The following is a 14754-nucleotide window of genomic DNA, read 5'->3' as shown; positions in this document are numbered from 1 at the left end:
GATTCCTGGAGAGGTGACTCAGTTCCCAAGACCCACATGTTGTCGGCTCACAACCAAACTCCAGTCCCAAGGCATTTGATGTCTTCTGACTTCCTTAGAAACACACATGGGCATACAGGCAAAACACTCATACACATATAGTAAATATTTTTTAAAAAATAATTTTAAAGAAATACGCTGTTTTAGCCAGGCATTATAATACACATCTGTAATTACAATACTCCAGGAGGCTAAAGAAGAAGGATTGCTTTCAGTTCAAGGCCTATTTGGACCTCAAAGTAGACCTTAATGTCTATAAATAAATGAGTGTGTGTGTGTGTGTGTGTGTGTGTGTGTGTGTGTGTTCATCTTTTGCTATGATTTCAAGTAGATTATGTATTTGGTGACAATATTACTCTTGTTTATTTGGTTTATGTTTTAAGACTGGGTCTTATGTAGCCCAGCATCCTCAGAGTCACCATATAGCCAGGAATAATCTTAAGGTATGATCTTCTTGCCTTTTAGAGTTATAGGCGCAAGATACCACATCTTGTTTATGAGTGGCTAAGAACAAACTGAGGTCCAGTACAAGTAGACAAGCACTGCCACCCGGGCCACAGTGTCCCCTGCCCTATTCCTTTCACAGTTTGGATGCAGGTTTTGGAGTCAAGACGGAAGTTATCTGTCTTCTGAGATATCCTTGAACAATGTCACATGGTCAAAGATGAAATAGTTTATTATTTGTTAGTGACTTTAATACCCTGAAAACTAAGGGGATACTATTCATGAGTAAAAAGAAAGTGGTTTAAATGCTACTTATTTTCTTGAATCTCTTTGCTTTTATTTGATGAGCAGTTTAGAGGAAGAAAAGATTCATTTTATTTTAATGTATGTTTTTTTATATCTGTTTATTTTGTGTGTGTGTACAGCTCTATAGCACATGTGTAGAGATCAGAGGACAGCCTGTGGGAGTTATTCCCTCCTGCCTTGTGGATTCCAGGGATTGAACTGAGGTCATCATGCTGTGGTTTTTTTTTTTTTTTTAAGTTTATTTGTTTGTTTACTTAATGTATATGAGTGTGCTGTTACTGACACACCAGAAGAGGGCATCGGACCCCATTACAGATGGTTGTGAGCCACCTTATGGTTGCTGGGAATTGCTCAGGACCTGGAAGAGCAGTCTGTGCTCTTAACCACTGAGCCATCTCTCCAGCCCCCAGTCATCATGCTTCTTAAGAAGTGTTTTTACGGGGTTGGGGATTTAGCTCAGTGGGTTCGGTCCCCAGCTCCGAAAAAAAGAAAGAAAGAAAGAAAGAAAGAAAGAAAGAAAGAAAGAAAGAAAGAAAGGAAGAAAGAAAGGAAGAAAGGAAGGAAGAAAAGAAAAGAAAAAAAAAAAGAAGTGTTTTTACTCATTGAGCCATCTTGACAGCCTGAAACATTCTCCATTTTAAATGAACCTTGGGCTAGTGCTGCTCTGTCCGTGCTTAGCAGGCTTCTCTGATGGAAAGCGCATCATCTCTAATCACTTAGTCTAGGTATGATGGCATGAATGAGAGGTATTTCGGTTCCCTTTTTACTCTTTTTTAATATAATGTATTGTTATTTTATGCACATTGGTATTCTGCCTGCACGTATGTGTAGGTGACAGTGTCAGATCTCTTGGAACTGGAATTACAGAGAGTTGTGAGCTGCCATGTAGGTGCTGGGAATTGAACCTGGGTCCTTTGGTTAAGAACAGATAGTTCTCGTAACCACTGAGCCATCTCTCCAGCCCCCTCCTTTTTACTCTTTTTCAGGGGATTTCGATGAATTTACTCAAGATAACAATGACATTATATTGAAGAGCATAGCCACTGACCTTCGGGACTGTTTGCCTATAGAAGCCATGCTTTGCTCAGAACATCTAGCCCTTCAGAAAGTATGTTGATCCAAACTCATTTCTTTTTGTCAAACTCAAGAAATACGTTTTCCCCAACCCCACACATTGTAGTCTCCTTAGTTGTAAATTTAGCTTTATGCAGTTTTTCATTTACTGTTTCTGTCATGTACTCCTTTCTTTTGAGGCTTTAATCTTTGAATTTCCCCGGTACTGGTTACTTAGTGAACACTTTGTAGAGAATCCTGTTTATGAGCCTATTTTTTTAAAAATATTAAGTGTTAACAGACAGTCCTTTTCTCTTTATAGACGTCTGAGCTGAGGAATTTAATCCAGTGTTTCAGGTTGTTCATTGTAGTTTGGGAGGGGGTTGGGGCGGGGTATTGTGTGTGTGATTATTTTGGTGGTTATTCAGGTTTTATTGCTCAGGTCTTATTCTGTAGAACTGGCTGGCCTCAAAATTTACTCTGAGCCTCCCAAGTGTTACAGGTATGTAACACCACACCAGCTTCAAGCCAGAACATTTCAGTAGTGTGTGGATATTGTGAACTAAATTTAGCAAGTCTTAGAACTAAAGCTAATCTTCAGAATGGATCTCAGAAGAGCAAAGAAAGCCAGGCAGTGGTGGCACATGCCTTTAATCCTAGCACTCAGGAGGCGGAGGCAGGTGGATCTCAGAGGCCAGCCTGGACTACAGAGCAAATTCCAGGAAAACCAGGGCTACACAGAGAAATCCTATCTCAAGGAAAAAAGAAGAGCGAAGTAGAAGGTAGTATTAAAACTGAGATTCCCTGGGTTCGGTCCCCAGCTCCGAAAAAAAGAACCAAAAAAAAAAAAAAAAAAAACTGAGATTTCAGAGTACAGTTTGGGGTGGTGTTGGTACCGGATTTGTAATATAGTTGGGGTGCTATTAAATAAAAAGCATTGTAATTCAAGCACTTGGGAGGCAGCTACACGTTTTTAGCATATTTTATGTATTAAATATGTATTTAACATATAATGTATATTTATAATTATAATATATTTATATATTGTACATATAACAGGTTTGTTCATTTGTTTGTTTATTGAGTCTATGTTTCTCTGTGTAGCCCTAGCTGTTCTGGAACTCTCTCTGAGACCAAGCTGGCCTTGAACTCAGAGATACTTCTGCTTCCTGAGTGCTGTGATTTAAGGCATATGTCACCACTGTCTGACTTACTTTCTTTTGAGACAATTTTACTATAGCCTTGACTGTCCTAGAACTTGGTGTGTAGATCAGGCTGCCTTCAAAATCTGCCTGTGCTAGCCACAGCCTCCCAAGTACTGTGACCAAGGCCTGTACCACCATGCCCAGCCTGGTTGTTTATTTGTTTGTTTTTTGATGTTTTGGATTGAGGGGATTGTTTTGTTTTTTAAGATTTAGTTATTTATTTCATGTATGTGAGTACATTGTAGCTGTCTTCAGACACACCAGAAGAGGGCATCAGGCGCCCATTACAGATGGCTGTGAGCCACTATGTGTTTACTGGGAATTGAACTCAGGAGCTCTGGAAGAACAGTCAGTGCTCTTAATGGCTAAGCCATTTCTCCAGCCCCTGTTTTGTTTTTTGACACAGGCTGTAACCCAGGCTGGCCACTGAATTTACTATATTGCTCAAGCTTGCCTCAAATTCAGACATTCCTGACTCAGTCTTCCTAATACAGGTATTACAAATGGAATCTACCAGGCTCACATATATAAACTTGAAGTTTTAATAGTATTTTAGCAATTTGAAAACTTGGCTTTTTGAATAAAGATGTCTTGCCAGGTATTTTGATGGTAATTGATATGTAAGACTCAAAGTTAAATCTTAGCCAGTTTTGTGTCCTTCCAGCTTAAAGACAGAGTTATCAGTGTCTCAGTTTAAAAAAAAGACGGAGGTGCGGTAAACAGGACTGATTCAGCAGCAGTGTCTTTCTGTGCCTGTTCTCAGAGTGTAGCATAGCGGCCACTGCTGTTTTGCCTTATTTAGCAATAAAAGAAGCTTCTTTGAACTTTGTTTCCTTTGATGTGTCTTTCCAGATACGACAACAGCCAGAACCCACAGTTCACGTTGATGCATTCCTCTATGATGAAGACTTTATTGATACATTATGTGAGGAAGGAAAAATGAGCAGAAACTACTGTACAGTGTGTGGCTCACACCAAACAGCGCCTTTGGGTAGGCATCCACGTTTGCAGAGCTCTTACTTAAGTGGCTTTGATTTTTTTCATGTCTTTAGTGTTTAAATTTATAATAAGACTATTGAACGTATTTTAGGATAAAAGCTAACCTCTAGCATAGCCATTACCAAAACTAAAAGTAGGGAATCCACATAGAAATATTTTCTAAGGGCCAGCCAGATAGTTCAGCAGGCAAAGGCTTGCTGTCAAACCTGGTGACTTGAGTTCGATTACTGGGACCCACACAGTAGGAGGAGAGCACCAGTTTCCTCAAGTTCTCTTACCGCCACGTGTGCACTGAGGCACACACGTGCCTGCACTCCACCTCACACACTCTCAAGTAAGTAGATTAAGTGGTGGATAGGTAGATAGATGCAATAGAGTTTTGTTTTTTCAAGTTAAAAAAAAATCTATGGAGATTAATTTATTCAGTATCCTACCTAGAAATGCTTCCACATCTGGAAACTGGTTAATTAGAGACAGCTCTAATCCAGAGACTAATCAGACATGACTGAAAACAGAGGGCGGGGCTCACATTTCACATGCTCAAGAGAGACTAATACTCAGACCACATGCTGACTTCCGTGAGATAGGTTCCCTGCTTAGCAAGTCAGGAGGTGATAAAATAGACAGGCAACTCTGAGAAATGTTTATTTGGACTTTGTTTTGCCTGTGACGCATCTCTGAAGATGACATTCACAGGATGGAAAAAGATGTGGCTGGGAGCTAGAGGAAAAACTGAAGCATGAATAACTGCAGTACTGTACATGAGCGGCTGGATTGTAAACATTATAGACCTGGGTTTGACAGTAGAAGCCTGAGGAGCAGCCTCTATCTACCCGTGTAATCAGTTAGAAATGATGATTGGACACCCAGAGCAGCTCAGATAACTAATGAGTCTAAGATAGTTGTCACATACTCTGACAAGTACTCAGATGACAAGGGGTTTGTCTAGCTTCAGGACCCCCCAGAGGAATCACTGGTGTGCTGAGGGGTTGTGAGGATGAGGATCCTAGGGAGGTGAGGCCTTCAGTGGCCTAGCCCCTCCGTCTCTGAGACAAAGGCATACCCTCTATGTCTTCCTGGAGGCTGGTCCACCCGCCTCCATTCGGTCTCCATCTTTAGGTATTGTAGTTGTTGTTTGACCAAGCTATCTCCTCTTCCTAACAATTATATCATGTAGGACATCGTATTGTTGAGTCTTTTGAGTTCCCTCCAGGTCAGAGGAAAACCAGAGTCAGTCAATCATGGAAACTAGGGTACAAAACTTAGACAAGGATAGAAGTGACCCCAGCTAGCAAGTGTGGAGGTGAAAGCCCAACCCCAAAACTCTGAGGTAGACATAGGCAGACCTCTGTGAGATCCAGGCAGCCAGAGCTACATGGGGAGACTCTGTTTCAAACAACAACAACAAAAAAGAACAACAACAAAACCCCCAAACAAAAAGTATAACTTGGTGCTCATTCTCTTCTTTCTCCAGGATTTATTTCTCATTCCTTCTCCCTCATGGAGTTGAAGTTCATTTATCACCATGTGCTCCCTGATCTGTCAGGAAAGGTCTTGGTTGACGTTGGTTCCAGACTTGGCACAGTCCTTTATGGGGTAAAGTGCAGCTTGTGGACATACTCAACATGTGGAAAATACTTTCTCCTGCTAGCGACAGCTTTGCCTGCCACCGTCCAAGGTGACAGCTTGGCTTTATTATTAAAGTAACAGGATAAGGTTAAAATACGGTCCATTGGCAGGCTCCTAAGTACTACTTGATGGCAATAATTGGGTTTGGAATTTCAAAGACAGAACCAGCTGCCCAGTTTCTTCTTCTCCTGGTTTGTCTCCACAACACAGATGACAAATATAAACAGAATAGACCATGTAGCTGACACTCCTCTCCTCCCCCAACTCACTACCCCCTCTGTTTTTTGTTTTGTTTTGTTTTGCAGTGGGGAAGGGGGTGTTTCTAATATGACCTCAAACTAGCTATGTAGATGAGGATAGTCTTAAACCCTTACCCTCCTGCCTCAGCCCACTAAGCACTGTGATTGAGGATAAGAACTCACAAAAAGAGCGCTTGCCTAGGAAGCGCAAGGCCCTGGGTTCGGTCCCCAGCTCCAAAAAAAAAGAACCAAAAAAAAAAAAGGAAATATATTGGGCCCAAGAAACTTTTGGGTGGCCATAGCGAGTCACTTACTAGTTCTGGATATCTAGTTCCTTGTCTTGAAGTGTGCACACAGGGTGATGGTGATGTCCAAGAATACATTATATCCAATTTTCTGTGTCTCAAAACATGCACATTTCTTTTGTTTCTGAAATCTCACATCAGTGTAGCTTTTGTTTTAAATTCAAATCATGAGTACTTAACATTCTTAAATCAATTTGTTAAAAAAATTCAAATATGGTTTCTAGCTATCATTAGTACCTTGTTAAAAAAACCAAAACAAAACAAAAATTCCACAAGGCCATAGTAGGACTCCTGCCAGGAGCAGGTGCTGTCAGTTTTCAGAATTGCTTTCTGCTTTAGGCAGAAACTTACTCCTTGATGCTTGACTTAAACTTGCATTCTGTGAATAGATGGTGCAGTTTGATGGCTTCTTGGAAGGCTTCTGAGAGAGGGTTGTAAGGGCGGCTGCTTTGCCCATCTCACTCCATAGCTTTATTTAAAGACTATCGCCTATCTTGGGCAGTAAGGTGAAGGGTAGGAGAGGAAGACACCATTCTCTGGCATGGTCATGAGCACATACACCTATGTATCCATATACACACAGACACACAGAAAAGAAAGAACAAAGAGAGGGAGGGAAAGGAAAGAAAAAAAGCTATGCAAAAAATGTAATGTCAAATAACTGACTTCACAGGTATAGTATAAGTGTTGATAATGTGAATATATTGATTTTTTTTTCTACAGTAGATCACTGAATCAATACCAGATTCCTTAGTATTGACATATGCACTTTGAGACATGTTATAAGTAAGTATTATAAACATGTGATGAAGCTATAGATTCAAACTTGGTTTTTGCATGTGTTGGTAGGTGGTCATCTTCAGGAGCCAGCCATAGTGGTACATGTCTCTAATCTTAGCATCCAGAAGATAAGTTTAAAGCCAACCTGTGCTACATGAGTTCTTTCTCAAAAACACACACACACAAAAAAAAAAAAAACTAAAAAAACAAAAAACCCTTAAACAGAAGGTTACCTGACAAAATTAGGTGATTTTTTTTCTTCTTCCAGATTATCTTTTGTTACTTTGTAACAGAAACATCCCAGCAGTTCTCCTGCCCTTGTTAACTGACTGAGTCGGTTACCTTCGGTCCTTAGTTCCAAATGGTGTATGGTTGTCACTGCATTCCTTACATTAACTCCTGGATGGAACCTCCCCAGAAACTGTGAAGGCTGACTAGACCCCACAGAGTTGGGAATGTGGTCATTTTCATAATTTCCAATTTTGCTGAATGCCCAGTTTTATCAAACTTTATGGAAACTTTAAAAACCAGTCTTTAAAAATGTAGCTGTGTAATAAGAATTAATAACTTCAATCAAACCCCTGATCAGTGAAGTTCTGAACTTTGTGAGTTTTGTAATAATTTGGTTTTTATGACTCAGGCAGACATAAACCTTTACTTACGAACTGACTGTTCTGTCACATGTGTGTCTTCCCATTTCAGGGTTACCTTTACAGCTCAGCAGTGCAGCTCTGTGGGGTAGAGCTGAGTGGAGAGTTTTGCCAATTGCAGGAAATGATCATAAAGAAATACCAGTTCGGTGACAGAATAAAGGTATCTTTACCGTGTTTTCTCTGTTACTTCTGTGTATCTTACCTAACTGCTTCTGTATTCTCACAGCACTGCTGTTGTGTGGGCGTGCTCTGAGCTGACCAGCTGTCTCACTAGAGAGAGTGTTTCCTTTGTTTTCTCCGTGTCAGACAGTTTGGGTAACAGAACTGTAGCTCTCCAAGGCTGGCTGCCAATGTATTTCATTAAACTGGGAATTAAATGGCTTGCACTGCTCATGGTTGCTTATCCTCTTGCAAACTGAGAGCTATTGTAAATGTCACAGGAGAGGTCATTAGGGAAGGATCTCGATCTTAGGCTAGAACAAGTTTCCCCTTTTTCCTGTAAGAAGAAAAGTAACAAGATAAAAGATTTGGAGGTTTTGGAGGGGTCTGTTTAATGCACTGATCCCTGAAATTTCACTAAGGTGCTTCTTTACTTCACATGGCAATGCAAAGAATATTAACCATCTCTGATATTAAGGACAGCACAACACTGGAAACACTCTGTGAGTTTTTAAAGATCCAGGGGCTGGAAAGATGGCTCAGCAGGTAAGAGGGTCTGCTGCTCTTGTAGAGGGCCCAGGGAGGATTCCCAGAGCCTGCCCACATCCAGTGTTCACAATTGTTGTAAGGTCAGCTGCTCTTCATCCCGTCCAGCATGCTCTTCTGGTCCCCACAGGCGCCTGCACGCACATGGTGTGCAAACAGACAAGTAGACACACAGACAAGTACAGGAATAACAATAAATAAAAGTCTTTAAAAGTTGAAGACTGAAACCTTTGTCTTTCTGATAAAAGGCAGTTATTTTATTCTCCCACCCTGTTTCTTTTCCCTATGCTTGTTAATTACCTGGTAATAAGTTTATGGGGTAGGGGTAATGCCCAGTGGTAGAATACTTTTCTGCCATGCACAAAATCCTGTATTCAGTCCCTAGAACTGCAAACAAAATTCATGTTTTATTTTTTTCTTTAGCCTGACTGACATAGAATTCATTGTGTACATCATACTGGCCTCAGACTGGTCTTATGTATTAATCACATAACTAACAGGAATTTCTACGAAGTTGAAAATTGAGATTTAAAAATTAAGAACTCATTGGGAGGTGGAGAGATGGCTCAGCAGTTAAGAGCATTGCAGAGGACCCAGGTGCAATTCCCAACACACATACAGCAACAGCTGTCTGTGACTCCAACTCAGTAGCGTCTGACGCCCTCTTCTGGCTTCCACAGGCCCTGCCTGTATGTGGTACACAAGCATGCATGTAGGCAAAACACCCATACACATAAAACAAGAGAAAATGAGGCTTTCTTTAAAAATTAAGACTTGCCTGGTGTGGTGGTGCATGCCTTTAATCCCAGCACTCAGGGGGCAGAGGCAAGTGGATATCTGTAAGTTTGAGGCCAGCCTAGACTATAGGACAAGTTCTAGGACAACCAGAGTTATACAGAGAAATTGTCTCAAAAAACAAAAACAAAAATTAAGACCTCTAAAGAATCATACTTAATAAAGAATAATAATAAAGTGCTTACTTCTGGTTTTTTAAACATGATGATAAAGGTATATAAAATGTTTATTTACATTTTTATGAATTTTTTATTACTTTTCAAAATAAATTATTTCAGTACTGATTTTTCTGACATGTACCTTCCATGGCTACCATCAGTAACTTTTTGTTAAGAAACTTGGATTTGTTTTGGTTCTTTTTCTCCAATGTGGCCTCAAACCCAGGGCCTTACATATGTAGGACAAGTACTCTAACATCTATAACTTCTAAAATAAAGCCTTTTTACACTATCCTATAACTAGCCTTAACCGTTCCCACCTCCTTGAAGCTGTGATGAATACTTGATTGAAGGCTCTTAAAATCAACAAGATAGTTTCTGTAGTTATTTTTAATAGTATGTGTTGAAACCCATCTTCCCTTTCAAGTGAATTCTTTTCTTTTGCTTGCTTTTTTTTTCAATTTCTTTTTTTAAGATTTATTTATTTATTCTATATAAGAACACTTTCACTGTCTTCAAACACACCAGAAAAGGGCATCAGATCTCATTACAGATGGTTGTGAGCCACCATGTGGTTGCTGGGAATTGAACTCAGGACCTTGGGAAGCACAGTCAGTGCTCTTAACCTCTGAACCATCTCGCCAGCCCTCAACTTCTTTTTTTTAATGTGTGTGTTTTGCTTGCTTATGTTCATGTGTACCATGTGGGTGGGGAGCTGGAGCTTCAGGCTATCGTGAATCGCCAAGTGGATGCTGGGAACAGCAAATGCTCTGAACTGCGAAGCCAACTTTCTAGACCCCTTTTTCTTTTTTCATTTATTTGTCCAGTTTTTTACTTGTTTTTTGAAGGGTATGTAATAGTCCTTTTTATTTTTAGCAAGTCCTTCCTCCACAGTCTACAGAGTCTTGGTTGTCTGCCCATACATTGCCTAAGAAGCAAGACAGGTGTGTCTCCGTGGTAGAGTGCTTACCTCATACAAGGAGCTTGAGGTTTGATCTCCAACACTGAAAAAAAAAAAAAAAACGTGGGAGAGAAAATAGCTAATTGAAGTTCTTAGCACCTCAAATGAGAATCCATAACCAGAGCTTCTCTACTGTATGATCATGGTGGATAAATAGTGGGGGATGTCTAAGTCTTTCCGTTGGGGCTGGGCTGATCACCCAGAGCAAACCTTCCAGTATCTGCAGGAGAGTGAGCAGAGTCCTGGGGCTGAGTGGGAGAGGAGGGAGCTGTAGAGCTGGTGTTGGTGACAGGTGGACACCTTGCCTTTGCTGTTTCGTTTTCAGTCATCCCTTGTCCTTCAGCTAGGCCTACTGTCCCGTGCCCACAGCCCTGTTTAGTCCTACCCAGTAAGTCTGTACACTTTTGCTGGGGTGGGAGAAAAGTGTGTAGGTGTCTCTCTGTTTCCCAAACTGCCTTTCAACCGATGTGCTTACTTTTCACATTTCTCTCTATTCTCTCAGCTGCCACTGCCAATTACAAGGCAGAATGAAAGAGGTTTCGCAACAAAGGAAGTAGAATCCTAGCTTCATTATTTCTAGTTCAGAAATCAATTTCTCAGGTCTCCTTTAAATTCCTTAGGACTTTTCACCTCTTTTTTAATTAACTTCGAAATTTTTGTGTCTGTTGTTTTGTTTTGTTTTGTTTTGGTTTGGTTTTTTTGTTTTCCCCCTGAGTTGAGGACCGAACCCAGGGCCTTCCGGTTGCTAGGCAAGCGCTCTACCACTGAGCTAAATCCCCAACCCCATGTCTGTTGTTTTTATTTCTGTTTCATTCATCTTTTTTGGTTCATAGGATTTTCTATTAAAAATGTACTAACTCCATATTGTCATTCTATAGAGTGAGTGAATATATGTAAGTGTGCCTTTGTGTTTGATCCACTATCTTACCTCTGGTCTGCAGTCTCCCAGGCTCCCATCTGTCTCCTGCAAGCTGGCACTGCGCTCTCCCTCGTCCTGTCTTAGGGTTTACTGCTGTGAACAGACACCATGACCAGGACAACTCTTATAAGGACAGCATTCAATTGGGGCTGGCTTACAGGTTCAGAGGTTCAGTTCATTATCATCAAGGCAGGAGCATTGCAGCATCCAGGCAGGCATAGTTCAGGAGGAGCTGAGAGTCCTACATCTTCATCTGAAGGCTGCTAGTGGAAGACCCACTTCCAGGCAGCTAGGATGTGGGTCTTAAAAACCATGCCACAGTGGCACACCTACTCCAACAGGGTCTCACCTTCAAAATAGTGCCACTCCCTGGACCAGGCATAGTCAAACCATGACACTAACTATCCTTGCTCTCAGCTCACTCTTCTGATAGCACTGGGGAGTTAGTTACTACAGTTGTTTCTGGGTGTTTGTCACATTACTCCAGGGTCATACATTTGGCCACAGGTACTGTATCTCATTTAGCCTGGTTTGTCTCCCTCTACTTTATCTTGCATATAAGAGGTGTCCACTAAATTTTGCTTGAGTTTGACTGTTTTATGGCTTCTGTACTACCATCAGTGCAGAGGCTGCCCCTGGAACCTGAGAGACTTCTGTTGACTGTCTTGATTAACTGAGCCTTCTGATCCTTCTTTCCCCAGTCTGTGTAGTAGTATAGGAAGAAAATGTGAAGACAGAAGGGAAAGGAAAAGGAGGAACTCGGATAGAAAGGAAGAATGAAGATAGAAATGCGATTAGTTTAAATATCTGTTGCATACCTGGCTACATGTTTATTGTGTCTGTAATTATTAACTACGTAGCCTCCAAGCTGTCTTCTTTTTATTGATCATTGTGTCAAAACTGTGCTTAAAGATTCTAGGTCAAGTGAATTTTTTTTAAAATGTAGAATGTTTATTATTTAGAAGAAAGATTGTTTCTTAAAATCAGACCATACAACACCTTGTATATTCTATATTTTGTTATTTTATTCTGATCAAATAAGTGTGTCTTCTCGTTATTGTTCCTGTGTGCTGTGAAGCCCTAATTATGGTTTAAGTTACATTTTTTTTTTGGTTCTTTTTTTCGGAGCTGGGGACCGAACCCAGGGCCTTGCGCTTCCTAGATAAGCGCTCTACCACTGAGCTAAATCCCCAGCCCCAAGTTACATTTTTTTTAAGATTTATTTATTTTATTACTTTATGTGTGTGTGTTGCCTGCTCATAAGTCTGTACCATATGTGGTGCCTAGAGACCACAGAAATCAGAAGAGGGCTTTGGGTTCCCTGAGACTGATGCTACAGAAGGTTGTAAGCTGCCCTGTGGTGCTGAGAATCGAACCTGTGTCCTGGAAGAGCTCAGCTCTCTCTTTTTTTTTTTTTTTTTTTTTCTTCGGAGCTGGGGATCGAACCCAGGGCCTTGCGCTTCCTAGGCAAGCGCTCTACCACTGAGCTAAATCCCCAACCCTGAGCTCAGCACTCTTAAGTGCTGAACCAACTCCTAAGCCCTATGTAGTGTTTAAATACCTTGTTTTGGTTACATTTTTGGCAGGTAATAACATTCAAGGGAGTGTTAGAATCAATTTTGCATAGGACACATTAATTTTTGTCAAGTTTGACAGTTTATAATTTACTCTGATAATTTTGAGAGGTGTGGAGATTTTTTAAGATTTTTTATTTTATTTTATTTTATGTGTTTTGAGTGTTTTGCCTGCCATGAGTGTCTGTAGACCCATGTGTGCCTGGTGCCAACTGGGTTAAGAAGAGGGCATTGGATCCCCTGGAACTGTGGAGCTACAGACAGCTTTTAGCTGCCATATGGGTACTGGGAACCAAACCTAATTTCTCTGTAAGAGCAGTGAATGCTCTTAACCATTGAGCCATAATTTTTATATTGTGTAATCAGGACTGATAACCACTCTTAAAAAAACAAAACTAACTACCCAAGAGTACAAATCTAATTTGGCAGCGCCGTAATTGAAACCTGAATCTTTAGACTCTTAAACCTAACAATATAATTATAGTGAAAAAATCTCTAAAATCCATTAAAAACTATTAATTAGGAAGTAGGGGACACAATTATATAACAAAACAAATTATTACATTCAAAGCAAGTCTTTGCAAGCTTCTGGGTTTTACTAGACATGAAGTATCTCTCTGTGGTCCTCACAGCATCCCTGACCCAGCGGGTATCTCCTGTGTGGCTGCGTGCTCTGCTATTCTCACCGTCTACAATGAACTCGTTCTTTAGGTGCTTCATGCAGACATCTGTACCCAGAGTTCACTTCTGCAAACCGCCGACATCATTGTAATGAATAATGTCTTTGAATATTTTCTTCCTGAGTCTCAGCAGGCCAGGTAGGCCATTTACTGACGCAAGAAAACTGTTGTTATTAAAATATGTCCAGCAAGGTGTGAAAAGAGATTGGGGTAAGGTAGAAATATGTTCATGCTGATTTTAAATGACAAACTCAACTTGGTTTTTTTCATTTGTTTGTTTTTTGTTTTTTGTTTTTGTTTGTTTCAGACAGGGTTTTCTCTGTGTAGCCCTGGTTGTCCTTGAACTCACTCTGTAGACCAGGCTGGCCTCAAGCTCAAGACATCTGCCTGTCACTGCCATCCAGCTCTCAACATTGTTTTATTAAGATTTTTTTATTGATTCTTTGACGCTTTGTACATAATATCAACTTATTTTAATAATGAAACAGATTAAATGCATAATTTTGACAAAAACTGATTTTCTAAAATGTATTTTAATTTTTTTAAAGTTTACATGTATTTGTTTGTGCTCGTCAGAGTGGGTGTGTAGAAGTCAAAAAAACACTTGCAAAAGCCAATTCTTTCCACCATGTATGTTCTGGGTATCAACCTCAGGTCATTGAGCTTTACATAAACCACCCTTATATACTCTGAGCCATCTCAGTGGGCTCTGTAATATGTTGTTTTTTATGGATGTAAACTTAGGGTACAGTTATAGCAGTTCCCAGTGGTTCATTACACTGCTCTTTGCTGTCATTGTGCTAATCTGCTTGTTGTCTCAGTTTCTTTTTCTTTGCTTCAGTAAAGACCTCTGACAAAAGCAACTTAAGGAGGAAGGCTGTTTAGTTCCTTGGTACCGCCCATCTGATGGGTGGAGTTCACTGCATCCACCTCAGGAATGGGAAGCAGTGAGCTAGGGAAGCGGTGAGCTAGTGTGTGCTAATTTAATTAGCTCAGCTCTCTCCCTGCCTCAGTTAATCAAGTCAAAATAACACCTTAACAGCTAGCCCAGAGTCCCTCTTCTCAGGTGATTCTAGATTTTGTCAACTTGACAGTTAACACTAGCATCACACCAATCATAAAATAGTATGGATTAACCAAGGTTTAATAGGATGAGAATATTAACCTTCAAAACTATTTAATTGTGTATTTGTTTTTTACAGTTCTGGGGTTGAGCTCACAGCCTTGTACATGCTAGGCAGGTGCTCTGTCTCTGAGCTGCATCCTCTAACAGTGTCCCTGAGGAAGGAACCTCTAACAGGTTCCTGGAG

General features: G+C 40.5%; 1 protein-coding gene across 11 annotated transcripts in view; it reads left to right on the top strand.

Moving 5' to 3' along the window:
* 2700097O09Rikl (RIKEN cDNA 2700097009 gene like) overlaps positions 1 to 14754 on the top strand; it is a 45129-nt gene that overhangs the window by 22710 nt on the left and 7665 nt on the right. The window contains exons 2-7 of one of the 11 annotated variants that reach the window (XR_015621889.1): positions 1776 to 1897; positions 3900 to 4038; positions 5521 to 5642; positions 7702 to 7812; positions 13397 to 13582; positions 13752 to 13957. Coding sequence is in view for 3 of the 11 variants with exons in the window: in XM_087553201.1 (XP_087409327.1) it covers positions 1776 to 1897; positions 3900 to 4038; positions 5521 to 5642; positions 7702 to 7812; positions 13476 to 13582; positions 13752 to 13800 (650 nt within the window). In the remaining 8 variants the exon portion in view is untranslated. 11 annotated transcript variants of the gene reach the window in all.

This window comes from Rattus norvegicus, chromosome 6 (genome assembly GCF_021556685.1).
Source record: "Rattus norvegicus strain SHRSP/BbbUtx chromosome 6, alternate assembly SHRSP_T2T, whole genome shotgun sequence".
Taxonomy (NCBI): Eukaryota; Metazoa; Chordata; class Mammalia; order Rodentia; family Muridae; genus Rattus; species Rattus norvegicus.
Note: the sequence above shows the minus strand (reverse complement) of the source record. Positions and strands in the feature narration are given on the sequence as shown.